The sequence below is a fragment of the Gavia stellata genome, chromosome 4, assembly GCF_030936135.1.
Source record: "Gavia stellata isolate bGavSte3 chromosome 4, bGavSte3.hap2, whole genome shotgun sequence".
NCBI classification, from domain to species: domain Eukaryota; kingdom Metazoa; phylum Chordata; class Aves; order Gaviiformes; family Gaviidae; genus Gavia; species Gavia stellata.
The window spans coordinates 84,790,583-84,802,903 of NC_082597.1; the positions used below are offsets into that span (position 1 = coordinate 84,790,583).

General features: G+C 45.5%; 1 protein-coding gene across 1 annotated transcript; it reads right to left on the bottom strand.

The window, feature by feature from the left end:
• Window positions 1-7,440: 7,440 nt before the first annotated feature.
• On the bottom strand, window positions 7,441-8,183 carry LOC132316919 (TRPM8 channel-associated factor 2-like). Its single transcript, XM_059816734.1, has 2 exons — window positions 7,567-8,183; window positions 7,441-7,513 (listed from the first exon to the last, which is right to left on the bottom strand). Exons 1-2 carry the CDS (start codon window positions 8,181-8,183, stop codon window positions 7,441-7,443), a joined length of 690 nt encoding a protein of 229 aa, XP_059672717.1.
• Between the last annotated feature and the right edge of the window lie 4,138 nt (window positions 8,184-12,321).

Consider the following 12,321-nt stretch of genomic DNA (forward strand, 5'->3'; position numbering starts at 1 on the left):
TCTTTCTCACCTCTTGCTGTCGTCACATCTTTCCTGTTTATCCACTACTTTGTAGAAACTAGGGTTCACTGAGAAAATAATAACCCATGATAAACTGGCTGATTCATTTCAGGTTAGGCTCACTGATGAGTTCCTCACAAAAGTGAGATCTTCTATAGCCGTTTGTAGTTGGTGGGCAGTTTCAGGCCTAAGCTGGCAAACTCCAACCCAATTAGTCGTATCCTCACCACCACTCAGAGGCACTACAGCAGTGCAGTATACCCTGGAAAGATGTCTGCAGCTATTAGGAGACCCCAGGAGAGGCAGAATACTGCAGCATGTCTTCTCAGTCAGCCTTGGCTACCACAACCACACAAAGCACTATGCTCCAGACCCTGCCCTGCCTTTCATAAAAGAAGCAATTGGTTCTTAAGATACTCCACACCTAGAGGATCTGAAAGATGAGATACGACTGTGGGCTCATGGCCATGATCACCTATGCATTCCTGAGATAGAAACAGCTCTCTCAGGAGCCTGTCCTAGACTGTCAGACAGATTCTCTGAGTCATCAAGAATCTTCTTCCCAGACTGGAAGGCACAATTCCTTACCTTCCTTCCCCCTTTTAATGTAAAGGAGCAGTAATGAGTACCCACCCATGCCTGAACGCATGAGTGTGTGTTACTATTTTAAAATAAAACACTGTAGCACTCAGACTCCTTCCCAGGGGAGATGCCAGGGATACAGGTACAGAGCAGATGTCTATTATGTTGGTAATGCCAAGTTGGGGAAACCTAAAGATCTTCCCTAGCTCTAGGCCAGCATCTGAGAGTGCAGGCAGATCCCTGAATATATCTTCTGGCAGGGGTTCCATGCAGTTACTGCTGTTGGAGACATCTGAAGTAGGTTTCTTCCTCATTTCTGGAGCTTAGCCCTCCAATGCATTCACAAAGAATAATCATAGAATCTGTCCCAGGCTTTAATTTTTCAAGGCTTAAGCAAACTATGTTTAACAAAACCTATCTTAAGGCTGGTTCCTCATTCCCCCTCCCCATTATCTTCTGCATTTATTCCAGTTTCAGTGTATCATAAGCTACTCAGTGACCCACAAATATGCCCAGATTTTTTTCCTCTCTTGCCATTTCCCATCGATAAGCTTTTAGCTTAGAGAAGAAACTCTTGATGAAGAGTTCAAAATAGTTCTGCACTTTAAAATTTCATCCTATTTCCCACACTACAGTCTTCAGTGACATCTGATTATTTTCAGATAATATTCATACACTCTGTACCAACAATGCCCATGTATTTGTGATATCAGCAAGGTGACTCAGCATGAGATCATGATGAAAATGCTAAATGAAATTTACGCCTAGTACAATTCTTCATGCTCTGCTGGTACATTATGAAGGAAACATTTCTAACACCTTGGATATAATCGCTGAATCCCAAATGTGTTAACAGTATGTTATCATATTGTGTACAAACAGATAGGAACAAAAAAAAGCTTTTATTAAAGACACCACAAAATACCAGAGGCAAAACAAGGTTCTACAAAAACATTAAATATCAGTGTTAAAAGTACCCAATTTGGAAGAATATTCTCTACTGTAGAAAAGGGAGCAAGTTCAATTTTCTGGAATATTTAAAACTAGCTTTGTGGAAATTTTTCATACGTCGAGGTTGAGGAGATAATCATGCACTGTTAGGTTTTAATTCCTGAGAATCAAATCATAAAGTCTTCAGCTCTTTCTCAGCTTAGAATCCCCAAAACTTCAAAAGAGAATAGCTGTAGGACTTTGCCAAGAGAAAAAATGGTAGCATTTGAACATTTGACTTCAAATACAGAATAAAGATTTTCAAGTTCAGAATGGTTGAAGGATTTGGGGGATCTTTCTGGATAACATTTGCTATTGGATGTACCTGTAAATGATTTGTAGTATTATTAGTGCAGGTCACTTCACTGACTTTGGTTTATTCACAGGTTTGACATATGTTTATATGGGCACAGTGAAAAGAAATGATTGATCCTTGTATCCCTTACTTCCCAGCTCTTTTGCTGAAGAATCTGCTCAGCTATGACCCATGAGATCAAGTGGTTGCAGACAGTGAGGAAAAGGAAAAAAGGACCCCTGGATTAAAATGATCACTTTGTAAATCTGCTGCAAGCTTAATTTGCCTGCAGATTACCTGCAGGTATGTCTCCAGGGCAGTAAATACTTCCCAGTCCTTCAGCTGTGCTCCATTTTCAATGTAATCTTAAATCCTCTTCTTTCTAAGTTCTAGTGCAAGTGCATCGTGGGCCTTATCTCCTGGGATGCCCAACGCAGTCTCATTCATATAAACTGAGCAGAGATTGCGGGTGGCTTCAGTGGTGTAAGGGGGAAACTCCCATTCAGATTGCTGCTGATTGTGGCTCAGCTCATGAACGTGACCCCAAAGGCCACTGGCTTGGAGGGACTGCACATCTACCATCTCTGTCACTGACTCCACAGAATCACAGAATCATTAAGGTTGGAAAAGACCTGTAAGATCATCAAGTCCAACCATCAACTCAACACCACCATGCTCACTAAACCATGTCCCGCAGTGCCACATCCACACGTTCCTTGAACACCTCCAGGGATGGTGACTCCACCACCTCCCGGACAGCCTCTTCCAGTGTCTCACCACTCTCCCAGTAAAGACATTTTTCCTAATATCCAGCCTAAACCTCCCCTGGTGCAACTTGAGGACGTTTTCTCTTGTCCTATCACTTGCCACTTGGGAGAAGAGACCAACACCCACCTCACCACCACCCCCTTTCAGGTAGTTGGAGAGAGCGATGAGGTCTCCCCTCAGCCTCCTCTTCTCCAGACTGAACAACCCCAGCTCCCTCAGCCGCTCCTCATCAGACTTGTGCTCCAGACCCCTCACCAGCTCCGTCGCCCTTCTCTGGACACGCTCCAGCACCTCAATGTCCTTCTTGGAGTGAGGGGCCCAAAACTGAACACAGCATTCGAGGTGCGGCCTCACCAGTGCCGAGTACAGGGGCACGATCACCTCCCTGCTCCTGCTGGCCACACCATTTCTGATACAGGCCAGGATGCTGTTGGCCTTCTTGGCCACCTGGGCACACTGCTGGCTCATCTTCAGCTGGCTGTCAACCAACACCCCCAACTCCTTTTCTGCGGGGCAGCTTTCCAGCCACTCATCCCCAAGCCTGCAGCGTTGCATGGGGTTGTTGTGACCCAAGTGCAGGACCCGGCACTTGTCCTTGTTGAAACTCATACAATTGTCCTGGGCCCATCGATCCAGCCTGTCCAGATCCCTCTGCAGAGCCTTCTTACCCTCGAGCAGATCAAAATGATGCATGACTGGCTAGCCAGCGTGCACCCAACCTGCAGAGAAGGTAAGACATGATCAATCTTGTCAATCTGTCTGGGAAAGCTCATGGGATGGAATACCACAGTGAGGAAAATACAATTAATTATCTTTATGTTAACTCATTCTTTGAGTTGTTTATCATGAGTGGATGCTCCTCACAATGTGTTTCTAGCCCCTGTGCTGGAGTATCAAATGTGTCAACCGTTAGGTTAACGGCTGGACTTGATGATCTTAAAGGTCTTTTCCAACCTAAATGGTTCTATGATTCTATGAACCACAGGCAAAAGTTTAACGCTCATATTGTATGCTCTTCTGCTCCATTTCCACTCCTCGGCACTATCCAATGCAAAGAGTAAAAAAGGCCAAATGACTTTTGCCAGAGCTACAGACATTGCAGATGACCGTACTCCCAGCTACAGGAGTGGAGAGGAGGTAGGGAAGTCTAATTCTGTCTGTAGAACATTTTTCTGTTGACACTGGTGTTTTCTTATTTTCAGACCTGGTGAGGAAGATGCTATTGCCAGGAAAGTTTGTATCCTTGTACAGCCAAACAACTGTATGGCTTCTGTTGATGAAAATGACCCTGGCACCCTCCCCAGCTCTCCCTAGAAACTCTGTAATCTAAGTTCTGGCTCTGGAGGAAATACACAGGGGAAAAAAACCTCATATTAAACAGCAGACACAAATAAAGTAGAAAAATGGATTCTTTTTCTTAAAGTGCAAAACATGAACTGGGATTTTATTTTTTATTTTTTTTTGTGAAGACCCATTCTTGACAGCATTTTTAGTAAAGCAGCTCTTTACTATTGAAAAATACTGCATAGTTCGCTCCAGCTTTGGATAGAACTTGCTGCTGATGGCCACAGTTACAACTTCACTATAATTGTCATCACTTCAGCTCCAGTTTTGCTGTTTCTCATGCTGTTTGTAAAAATCTTTTTTCACAAAAGACAAACAGACTTAACATACTCCTTAACATCTCCCATGAGTTTCTCAGTATTGCTGACTACCATAACCAGCTTTAAAAATCACATTTCAGTAGCTTTTCATAGGAATTTACTGTCTTTAGTTCTTTTTCCTTCAGTGCCAAGTCAATAGGCTCAATGGATCCTTCACTGGTTTCTTACAGCTCCACAATAGCGCAGGGAGGATACAGAGCCGTTCACATCTCTGAAACGGTGCTACTCTCCACTTACTTCAGCAGGCGTGATAGAAGCTGGAAGACTTTTATATGTTGGGTTCTACCAGTGTGGTCTCTGGTGGCCGTAGCTGGAATACACGAAGAGAAGGAGCCACATAAATCAATAATCCAGAAGTCTTAGTTTCTGAGTGCAGCTTCACACGGAGAATGGCAGCTACCTAAACAAGTCTTTCTCGGGGCAGCTTCTCAGTTGGTGCAAACTCATTTGAAAGATCTGATTCACAGAAGCTGTGAATCAAGTCCGCATGCATTCAAGGTCATGGTGTTTTTTAACGCTCCTGTTTCTCTGCAGCTCAAGGGAAGGGACAGCTAGACGCTTAAAGTTCACCTGCATCTGTAGACAGCTAAGGATTTTAAACTCCGGCATTTGGAAATCAGTTCTTTCCGTGCATTAGTAAAAATTACTGTGGAACACCCGCTTGTGTTAGCACAAATCTACTGATTGGCCTGGGTCATACACATGCCACCGTTTGCTTACGAAGTCAACACAGCTAAAACAAAGCAGGGAAAGGGATGGACTCTGCTCTCTGACATGCCCTATCAAATGAACTGCTTGCTCATCCTTTACACCTGTACAAAACTATTCATGACTATTATGTTACCTTTGTGTCCCGAGTCTGAATTTTCAAATAAGGCTGTAACTAATGGTTAGAATGAATGAGAAAAACATAATACTCCCATGTTCCCTGTTGAGCTTGAGGGGTTAGCAGTTACAAAAATTAGCAACTGACAGGTAATCTAAACACAATTGTTGCAGAGTCACTGAGAGATTACAACTTCATTGTTTGATTCAGAGCCACATGTGGCCAGATGTACTGATTGATTATGCTGATAAAATCCTTCTTAAGTGAGGATATGCCTGCAGGAGCACATGCAGCGTGGAAACATAGCACCTATTTATTTTGATTATATTTCACTGGTGATTATAATTAACTGGTTATTAATAACTGAAGTGCAAGTTGTTTACACTCGAGCCAGCCTCTCTCGAATTAGTCCTGCTTGACTGACAGCAGCTACACCAGGTGAGTTAAGCTGCTACAGCTGTGGATTATTGACAGAGCGGTGGCCTGAGCAGCCGATGAATTTATCAATTCAAGTGGTAGAAAACACCTTTAGTGTTGCAATCGAGCAGAGCTGAAAGCACCTGCCAATCCTATTGAGAAAAGTGCAATACTTGAACAAAGATTAATTGCAAATAATGGTGAGATTTGGCAAACTTACCTTTAGGACCCTCCTTATCACCCATAATAACACTTCAGCCGGCTCCAGCCTGTTTGGTTCCGCTGGCCTAGTGAGTTGTCTTCGAGCAGCACGCTTCTTAAATGACAGATAGCAAAATGCTGCTTACAACAAACTCTTCCCCCTACCACTACCCTCACTTCCCCACGGATGTCAGTGATTCTACGCCTGCTAACATAAGAGTCTTACTACGTAGTAGGCTGCCTGTGTGTCTGTTACATGCCTTAAGTTTCAAGATCTGAGTTTTCCTGCCTAAACCAGCTAGATTAGTCTCCCTTCTTTCTGTTGCAATTAGAATAAACTCACTCCCACAGTACTAAGAGTTACATGACAGAGTATACACATCATTTTGTGGCCAGCCTGTCTCCCTCCACCATGTTTTACCCTGGGATAGGCTCAGATTTAGCAGCAGAATGTGTTACTTTTGTGTACCAGCTCTTGACAGTCACAGAGGATTCTTACTCTCTCGAGCAGTCTCCTTGAACTTGGTGGGATTAATCTGCTGTTTTGAGGATTTGCATGATCTTGTGATAATATTACTGCCTTGTGTATTTCCCTTACAAATACCCATCACAGATAAAGACAAAATGTTCTAGTTCTGATACTTGCCATGAGATATCTGGACATCTGCCACCATCCTCTCCAGCCTTGGAAAAGTTGCTGGGATGGCTGCCAGTCTGGCTATTGCATTCATCATCATGTTCCAGATGGAAAGCAGACTCTCTGGGTTGTCCGCGTGGCGTACATCTGCAGCTGGTACTGCCGGGATGATGTTCTCTGTGGCCAGCTCAGCCCAGGGGGCTGGGGACTGATGGATGGCTGACCGCCAGGCAGAGAGGTCAGTTTCCCCTAAATCAGCATTCAGGTGAAAAAAGGTAGCCAATTTAAGAAGGCATAGAACAAATGGAAACCAGGTAGTAAAATGTTAAAACTGTGATAGTACTTTGCAAAGTTGCACAGTCATACACTCTCTTGCTTGTCTCTTTACCCCAGGCTTCAGTCTAAACTTTAGCCTCTGTTGCCTGCCTACCTCTCCATCCTAGAATATAAGAATCATTTTTTCCACCATAATGGTGGTTAAACACTGAACAGGTGCCAAGCCAAGACAGGTTGTGGAGTCTCTGTCCTTGGAGATATTCAATACTTGACAAGACAAAGCCTTGAGGAACCTGCTCTAGGTGGCCCTGCTTTGAGCAGACATTGGAGCAACTCACCTCCAGAGGTCCCTTCCAACTTCAACTATTCCGTGATTCAGATTTCCATCAGCATGTTCCAAATGTATTGGCAGCGCAGCACACTTGAAAAATTACTGTGAAGACAATGGCTTGTTACCTCAGCCGAGCTGCCTCCTGAGCATGGCCAGAGCTGAGTCTTGTTATCATGACATGGTCTATTATCCTTGTCTGAACATAGCTCTGAGACAGAGATGAAGCTGTAGTATTTTATTCCTTATGTAGCAGTATAAGGTCCAATTATAGATCTTCAAATTTCCACCTTATTTGTGAGAAATTCCCTGAAGAATTATCATCACTTTCAGGGACTTATGACAAGAAAAGAAAGTGCCGTAACTCTGATAGTCTAATGTCACCCGCCTAGTGGGTGAAGGGAAGGCGGTTAATGTCGTTTTTCTGGGTTTTAGGAAGGTTTTTGATCCTGTCCCTCACAGCATCCTTCTGGACAAGCCGTCCAGCTGTGAGATGAGCAGGTACATGGTGCACCGCATGAAGAACTGGCTGAAGGGCAGAGCTCAAAGAGTTGTAGCGAATGGGGCTATTTAAATACTTACTGGGTGATCAAAGGAATCCTCGGCATTTCTTTGGACATCGAGAAAGTGCCAGTCTCTCCCTCACTGCTTGTGAAGTACACGCCAGCCACGCTGGTCACCTGGTTCCCAGGGAATTCAAACAGCACCTTCTCCTTGCCGTGACAACTAGCCCAGTGCCAGGCTTGGCCTCCAACGAGCAGCCCTCCACCCCGCTTTACGAAGCCAACCAGGTCTTTTGCCTGCGTGCTGTCGTAGGCGTCCATACAGTACACCCCCAGGGAGGGGCTGAGCTCTGCCCCAGCCTGCACTTTGGTGCCAGCCCTGAGCAGCAGCTGGGAGAGGGAATCCAAATGAGGGTGGACCCCAACCAGGGCCTCAGGGGAAGGCTTCAGCCACTCCACGGCGTTTCCAAGGAACCGGGAAAACTTGGAGTCCTTCAAGATTCCTTCATGGGAAACAACCACCATCCGGCCCTTCCCATAACAAGATGCTGCAATTAGCACTTGCCCACTGGTGTTCACCAGTGCCGGGAAGGCTTCATCTCTGATGAGCAACAGCTCACATGGATGATAGTTTGTTGTGAACTCAAATGAATTAACATCTTCCACCAGAGAGGCATAGGCTGCTGTGGAATCCATCTGATAGACCTCTTAGTAAAGAGTACTGAAAGACAAAGACAGGGAAGCACTTTTTAGATTAGAAGCTAAGTTTGAAATGTTTACCAGATACAAGCTATTGAGATACATACCAGCTATGCTGTTCTACAGTCCCAGCAGGAACCTGTATCCACGAGTGATGCACAATATATAGCCCAGCAGTAAGGTGAGCCAGGAAAACATGACAGGAGTGAGGAAATTTTGCACAGCTGCTAGTCACACCATAACCCCAACAGCCATGTTAGGAAATGTACATTGAAGACATAATTCCAGCTAAGCCTTTCTATATTCTTCTGCCTATGGGTGTTTGAATCACTATGCTTTACAACACTAACCTGCCTGGAGTTGTACAAGAACAATCCGAATAATTTTTTAATTAGATAATACGTAGACTTCAGATTACTAGGTCTAGCCACAAGCTATTATGTTTCCACAGCTCAATTTTAAGAGGAAGTCTTGCGTCTCAGGGAGGCAAAGGCCTTCAGTTATCTATAAGAGTGTAGGGCTTAGTGTTCATCCCACTGGCAGAGGTGGAATCAGTGGCTCTCACACTATCCTACACCTGCTGTCAGAGTGTGTTGCATTCAGTGAAAGTTGTATAGACTTAAAGGAACATACCTTATATACAGAGTAAAGAATTTCTTGTTAGTTTCATTAGTGCCTTGAAAGGGTAATTACAATACAGCAAAAATATTAATCCAGTTAAAATTGTACTAGCATATATAATACAAATTATTCAACTGTTGCTAAATCCTAACGATGATATACATAGGCTCTCCGGTATCTAACCATTTCTCCAGTGTTGGGTCTTGATGTTCAGTCGTGCTAGTCTTTTCTTGGAAGAGACGGTTTGCAGTGAGCCATCAATATCCTGAGTTCTTTGCTGGGAGAAATTTAATGGAGGAAAGGAGAGGGGAGTTCTTCCTCCCCAATCTTAGGTCCTCTTGGAGTTATTTTTATACTTCTTAAACAACCTGTTTCTTACTGGCCCACGGGTCAGTTACATGATGACTACTTAGTAATGTTAGACCTCTACTATATCTGATAAATATGCAGAATCAGTGTTAAGCTATAGGAGATGGCCCTCCCGACTCCTTCCTGACACTTACAAATTTCTGAAGTTATAGCTAAAAGATACCTCTGGCCACTCAAAAGAGTTACTGGTGAGTCCTGAGCTGTTAAATTAGTACAAGACCTGTGTCTTGCCTCTAGCAATAGCAACAATGCGTTTACTGGGCAACAGAGAAGATCAAACCCCTTCCAGAACATTATGTATGAAGTGCTGAAGAATTGGAGAGACCCATGCTTTTGCAAGGCTGTGTGTTTAGGGAGACGTCTTCTGGCATAAGCAGCACAGTCTCATTGTCTCCCCACCCATCTACCTGACCATTAGGATAGATAACTGGGTCCATTTGCGACCAGTGTATCTCCTCTGGGGCTACACTGCTGTAGATGGCTCCACGTACCTCCACCTGTCCAGACAGGGAAAAAAATACAGCAGGGTAAATCTGTGTTAACAGGATTTTTTAAAATCTGATCCCGCACCATGTGCCACCTTCTTACATGAGCTGACATAGCGATACGCCGGGTGCCTTTCTGCGTCAGCAAGGGGACAGGGCAGAGACCCAGAGATATGGCCCATGGGGAGAAGGAATAGGGTGCTACTTCACATCTACCCCAGGCTGGAGTGAATGGCAACTCCAGCCTTTTAAAATTTGCTTCCTATAACCTCAGTGAAGTGACTAAACCCATTTCCCTGGGAGCTGAGAACACGTTGTCAAAATAGCTACCACGTATGGCGGTTTCAGCTGAACGTCAGGGTCCTGAGTGCACCAAAAGGCCTTAACGGCCCTAATGGCCGACCTCACTGGGGCCTCCACCCACTCTCCCTGCCCGTGGGCCTGGGGGCTCCATTTCGGCTCAGCCCTGGCCCTTCAGATGATGTTGGTGTGCCTGTCTCTGGCTCTGCCTCCTGGATGGCTCTCAGGAATTTGTTTAGGTAGCTTTTCTCCAGGATGGGCCCCACAGGCATACACATACATATGTCTCCTGCCCTGCCTCTGACCCTCTCTCCTTTTGCTCCTGACTGGACTCCCTGGGTGGACCCTGGACCTGCCTCACCACATGCTTTGCCTGGGAGCGTGGAAGGACTCTCTTACCAGCACCTTGCTCTGCCTGCGGCGTTCGGACCCGGTGGGGCTGTGCCCGGTGCACGAGGGCGCTGCCTGTGCTGCCGTCACCCTTGGCTCCAAGCTCACCTTCTCGTAGGAGCGGCTGTCCCTTGCCACTCCCTCACGCCGAGAAGCCAAAGCCCGGCAGTGCCCGGGAGCCGCCCTGGCCTCCTCACTCTCCTCAGCACACAACTCTGGGGCACACAACAAAGGGCAGTTGGTAAACTGCAGCTCGTTCAAGGGACAGGGTCTAGGGCTGACTGGCAGAAGACAGTGATTTTCATCCTGGTTTAGCTGTGGCTAAATAATTTTGTCTTTTAAACCTCTTTTATTTGCTTAACTAGACTGTAGCCTGTGGGGAAAGGCACCATTTGTTTCTGCGTGTTCGCGCAGTGCCTGACACAGAGTCACAGAATCACTAAGGTTGGAAAAGACCTATAAGATCATCAAGTCCAACCACCAACCCAACCCCACCATGCCCACTGAACCATGTCCCGCAGTGCCATGTCCACACCTTCGTTGAACACCTCCAGGGATGGTGACTCCACCACCTCCCTGGGCAGCCTGTGCCAGTGCTTCACCACTCTCTCAGTAAAGACATTTTTCCTAATATCCAGCCTGAACCTCCCCTGGCGCAACTTGAGGCCGTTTCCTCTTGTCCTGTCGCTAGACACAACAAGGCTCTCACCCTCGCAGGACTCTGATGGCCTAAAAAGAGTAATTATAGTAAATGGCTGTCAACTCCTAGCCTGAACCTCTTTGAGTCAGTAAATGCTTTTGCTTTCTTGACTATTCAGTCGGGTAGCTTCAGTGAACACTGAAATATCTATTACCTTTCTTTTTTTAAGGTCAAGATAACCTTTTTTTTACTTTCTGTGTACGACTGAGGCCCTGCATGAACTGTCAAACCAAAGATAATACGAATCGTGTCAAACCAGATCTGTTAATTCCTCCCTGAGATCACCCACCTAAGATTTTTTCCTTTCCTCTGTTTGTTCTGGTCAAACTGCAGATGCTGCTGAGCCTTGCTGTTCTCAGAGCAGGAACAGGTAAAACCAGGCCACAGAGGTCTGGGAGGTGCCTGGCTTACCCATGTAGCCTTCCACAGCCCAACGACAACCATGTCCCCCCCTCTGAAGCTGCTGCTATTTGACACATCCTTGAACCTCTCCTCTGTGTGAGAGTTCTCGGTCATCTCAAAGCACAGCTAAAAATAGACGTCTCCATTGACAGAGGTTTCTAAGTTTCTTACTCTCTTCTACAATATTAACAGAAGCGTACTTCCACACTGTATTTCCTCAAGGAAAAAAGTCATTCCTGTATTCCAGAAGAGTTTTATTTAGGGAATACCATGTCCCATTCAAACTTCAGTTCACTCACATAGCTTGCACTCTCCACAGTTCCATCTGACTGTGCAAAATCTCTTCATCTGTGACAAGCTTCTTTTCTTTCTTGTGTAGCCTTAGGCTATCTAGTACTCATTTTTGATCCCACTCTTTCTACTCCCACAGAACACCCTGGACCCCTAGCACTCCACTGTTCTGCAATGGAAATCCAACTTCTGCTCAGCTGTGACAGTAACCAACTAATATTGCACGTTTTCAAGCGTCGCTTTCAGTCATTCATCCTCTCCAGCCATTATTCCCCAATCTCAGGTACCTTCAGCTTTCCTATTACTGGCATGGTTATACTACGCACGATTGGGTGGGATGATTCTTCAAGTCCCCAAGGCACATAGCACCGAACACCTGAGGAAAGCGGTCAAAAAAAATCATGTATGTCACTGCCATACCACACAGTTCACTTTCTTTCATGCTACAGTGATGATTCATCTAACCTACCTTAGAGAGAAGCAGGGACCTGCAAAGGACAAATCCTCTGCGCTGCCTTAGGGGATGAACTGCCGCTGCAGGTGCCTGCCTCTCTGCATGGGCCATGGAGGGAGCCTC

Excerpts from the sequence above, each read along its gene's own strand:
- LOC132316919 (XM_059816734.1), bottom strand. The coding sequence starts at position 8,183 with ATGGATTCCACAGCAGCCTATGCCTCTCTGGTGGAAGATGTTAATTCA. Across the intron at positions 7,514-7,566 it reads AGGATTCCTTTGATCACCCA|CCAGTTCTTCATGCGGTGCA; the intron begins GTAAGTATTTAA and ends TCTGCCCTTCAG.